The following is a 3,821-nucleotide window of genomic DNA, read 5'->3' as shown; positions in this document are numbered from 1 at the left end:
TAATGAGTCTTTAGCCGCCGGTATTATTCGGCCCTCACCATCTCCTCTTGGTGCCGGTTTCTTCTTCGTAGGCAAGAAGCATGGATCTCTCCGGCCCTGTATTGATTATAGAGGACTTAACCAAATAACCATTAAAAACAAATACCCTTTGCCTCTGCTTGCATCCGCCTTTGAACCCGTGAAAGGGGCCACCGTTTTCACTAAATTGGATCTAAGAAATGCCTACCATCTCCTCAGAATCAGAGAGGGAGATGAGTGGAAGACGGCATTTAAAACTCCTCTAGGCCAGTTCGAGTACCTGGTAATGCCTTTTGGTCTGACTAACGCTCCTGCCTGTTTTCAAGCCCTGGTTAACGATGTTTTGTGAGATTTCCTCAACATTTTCACCTTTCACTTTTACAACTGAATGTAGACGTCTTTTGAAAGTAAATCATGTCTTTTTCAACCAATTTTTACCGGGTGGGTCTGACCACACCATGGACCTCAAAAGAAATAAGCAATCCTTCCCAGCAATATGCAACCAACTAGTCCCTGTCCCGGTACAGGCCATAATGTACTCAACCAAACATTCATATGAGAGACAACCAAAACAAAGCAAAGGGCTCACCAACCAAGGCTGGTTATTCATTTACCAGATGCTGACTGATGTCTGCTCTCTAACAGACTGTACTGGACATTGAAGTCCTGTCTAATTCTCTATATTTACATTTATGACCAGAGGAAAGTCTGGCTGGATCGTTACCTTTGCCTCTAGAGGTTCACCATGCAGCACTAAAGAGATACCACCCCACCAGCCTGGCTTTTCTTGATCTCCTTAGCTTTAACAAAACAATGCAGGCCTCCTCTGCAGGAGGACACATCCTTTAGAAGCCAGTAGCAAACCTGTCACCTCTAACCAGCTGCACTGGTTAAAAAAAAGCTAGAAAGATGTTTTTGTGAAACTGTCCAGCATAAAGATGCTTGTAACTTTGGTGTCTGGGTTTAATAGCAGCAAATCCTCTTGGATCAGTCCAGCTAGAGCCATTTCACCTAAAACCGTGGAATGAGGGTGTAATCAGTAAGCAACCAAAGTACACAACACATTGTATTAGGAACACATATAAACGAAGGACGACTTGCTGAATGTGATTACTAGGCTAATCCCTACAGAGTCCAAAATAGCTCGAATGGAAGGGAGGGGCAGTCCCTGCTACGCCAGGACCTAAAGCCCCTGTCCTTTTGTTGTCGTGTGACCAGGTGTGTTTATGTGTCCATGTAGAGAGAGAGAGGAGCAGTTTCCTAATCAGGCTTACTGGGATCTTCCAGGAAGCCCTCCTGATGCATAGGGCAGCGTCTCCCACAGTGCAACATGTGAGCATGTATACAATAACACTGCACAGGTACTTACTATGCAGCAGTAAAACACAAAGCCTGCAGAGACTAATCCAATTCCTGTTAAGTGGTTCTTACCCCTAACTGATCGAATTCCTTGAAGACCAGACTTTTACCAGGCTAGACGCCCAATGAGATGCTGAAAAATCCATCCATCCATTCACCCATCCATCCATCCATCTATCCATCCACCCACCCACCCATCCATCCATCTATCCATCTATCTATCTATCCATCCCAAGCAGACATACAGACGATGATATTATGTGTGAAGCTACTCACCCACGTCTGTCATGGCTGCTGCTCGGCAGACTCTGCTGGCTCCCTGCCTCTACTGCTGGCTCTGCGTGGGTGGGGGTGGGGGTTGGAGCCAGGAGGAGAGTAACGCTTGCATATTAAGATTAGACGTACTCTGAGTTTGCCTCCCCTTGTTTGATCTTTTTGCCGTTACTTGCTCAGATTTCCTCGCTCCAGTGGGAGTGCATCTTTCCCCTGGTTACACGCATCTTCCTCTCCTCCCATTTCTGCATCTGCATCTCATCTTCTCTCTTCATGCTTTTGGATTTAGCTAAATTAAACATTCATTCATTCATACATCCATAAAACCACACTCATCTTGCCATAAATTTTGCATAATCTTAAAAGATTATTTTGGAAATGTGGATTAATGACAACATTTATTAAAAACACCACCATTGTTCTTAGTGGCTCACACACGTACAGCAAAGTCTGAGACAGTAAAATCACTAAACATGTAAACCTCAGTATCAGTTCATAAAGTATTTTTATTTATAATTAAATTTAAATCTAAATTACTGTATTACATCCAAAGAGACGGTATTTTTTTAACCTGTTTTTAACATGTCTTCTTTCAATGAGTGGTAGAAGCTTATAGGTACAGGAAGGATCTTCTGTAGAGGTCTGTCCTACAGTGGCTGAAGATGCTTCTGACTGAAGATGCCCTATTGAAGCACAGCAGTGTGATGCTTCTTATCACACTTCACTACTGAGAAGTTTTACCAATTTAATTATTAGAACTGGTTTGAAAAAAAGAGTTCTAACAAATAATAATTTTTAGTCTGATGTTAATTATGTGTTTTCCTGTTCTAATGAAGCCATCTTTTTGGTCTTTTTCCCCTTGAATTGATAAACAATACAGAAATGCATAAATCATGAATAAAACACTAGAACAGAGGTCACAGATTAGCGGACCAGGGTCCGGATCTGGACCCACCTGCTGGCTAATCTGGATTTAAAACATTTATAAATTACTACATGTTGTCAGATGGCAGTGTCTAACTTCACTTGCGCTGCTTCTCCTGTTAATATGGTAAAGCCCTCCAGAGCGTCCGGCTCCAGGCTGCACCCGATCAATGAAATGTAAAACATGGATGCATAAAAAAACTAATTTTATTTCAGTGTTAAATTCTGTTTAAAGTAACAGATTATAATTGAAAATGTCTCTGGACCTTTACTGGTTGATGATTTTCTTTATTCAGACCCCGCTGATTTTAAAATTGGTTACCACTGCAATAGAATATATATTTCATGGAGGATTACCAGTAAGGGGGGATGAAAAAAAAAAAAAAAAAAGAAAAGAGCCATGCAAATATAACTTGCAAAGCCATACAATGGAAACCTTAAAACAAAGGGTTTTTAATGGCGATTTGTTAGTTTTCTATTGTTTAACTTTATTTATTGCTAAATAGTATATTTTCAATCTGTTCATTAAACAAGAGAAAGATGCTGCATTACCTCTCAGTTCATTATATTTAATGTGGTATGTGAATAAAAGAACAACATTGATGGCATCAGAGGAAGCTGAAATTAAATCATCCACATAAAGTAAAATGGCATCAGTATCATTGATGTTTTAACTCCCTTCCCACTGGCAATAAAAGCTTGTCTAACCCCTCGCTGGCGGCTGTGTGTCTGGTGACAACATCATACCGGGTTAGCGTTGATGATGTCACCGGTACAACAGATATCAGGAAAGTAAACAATGGAGAGCAGCATGGCAGGAAGCCAGGGCGTAGTCAGCGTGCTTTATTGCTTCTCTCTATTATCTGTCTGAATCCCTCTCACCAGAGCTGCTCCATGTTTATCAAATGTAAACAGAGTTGATTTTGCTTGTTAGATCAGAAGCAACTGGCACGGTGTGTTGACGTCCGTATGTTACGTATCACGTAAATTAGCAGGGCGACCCGGCTCTGGTGTTCCCACATCCTGTCGATCAGATCTGAGGCGATTTTAACACGGGTCTCTTGCCGAGTCGTTAGATCCGGGTAGACGACTCGTCAGTGAGCTGTACCCACTTAACCTGACAACAGCCAGATGCATGTCTCGCTCCGCCCAGCTCCACTCACATATATCTGGGAACCCGCCATAGGAATTGCCTTTACTGAAGGCTGGGCCTTATCAAAACTCCTTGCATATGATTGGATAAGCCA

At 42.0% G+C, this 3,821-nt stretch overlaps 1 protein-coding gene across 1 annotated transcript in view; it reads right to left on the bottom strand.

Annotated features, from left to right (window-relative positions):
- Nucleotides 1-1,925, bottom strand: part of LOC107098636 (rap1 GTPase-GDP dissociation stimulator 1-like) — an 18,313-nt gene extending 16,388 nt beyond the window's left edge. The window contains exons 1-2 of the mRNA XM_015396412.1: nt 1,872-1,925; nt 1,450-1,480 (exon numbers count right to left, since the gene is read on the bottom strand). Coding sequence (XP_015251898.1) covers nt 1,450-1,480; nt 1,872-1,925 — 85 coding nt within the window. The remainder of the gene's footprint in view (nt 1-1,449; nt 1,481-1,871) is intronic.
- Nucleotides 1,926-3,821: the final 1,896 nt, after the last annotated feature.

This window comes from Cyprinodon variegatus, unplaced genomic scaffold, assembly GCF_000732505.1.
Source record: "Cyprinodon variegatus isolate N-32 unplaced genomic scaffold, C_variegatus-1.0 Scaffold27, whole genome shotgun sequence".
Taxonomy (NCBI): domain Eukaryota; kingdom Metazoa; phylum Chordata; class Actinopteri; order Cyprinodontiformes; family Cyprinodontidae; genus Cyprinodon; species Cyprinodon variegatus.
This window is presented reverse-complemented; position numbering and strand designations above follow the sequence as displayed.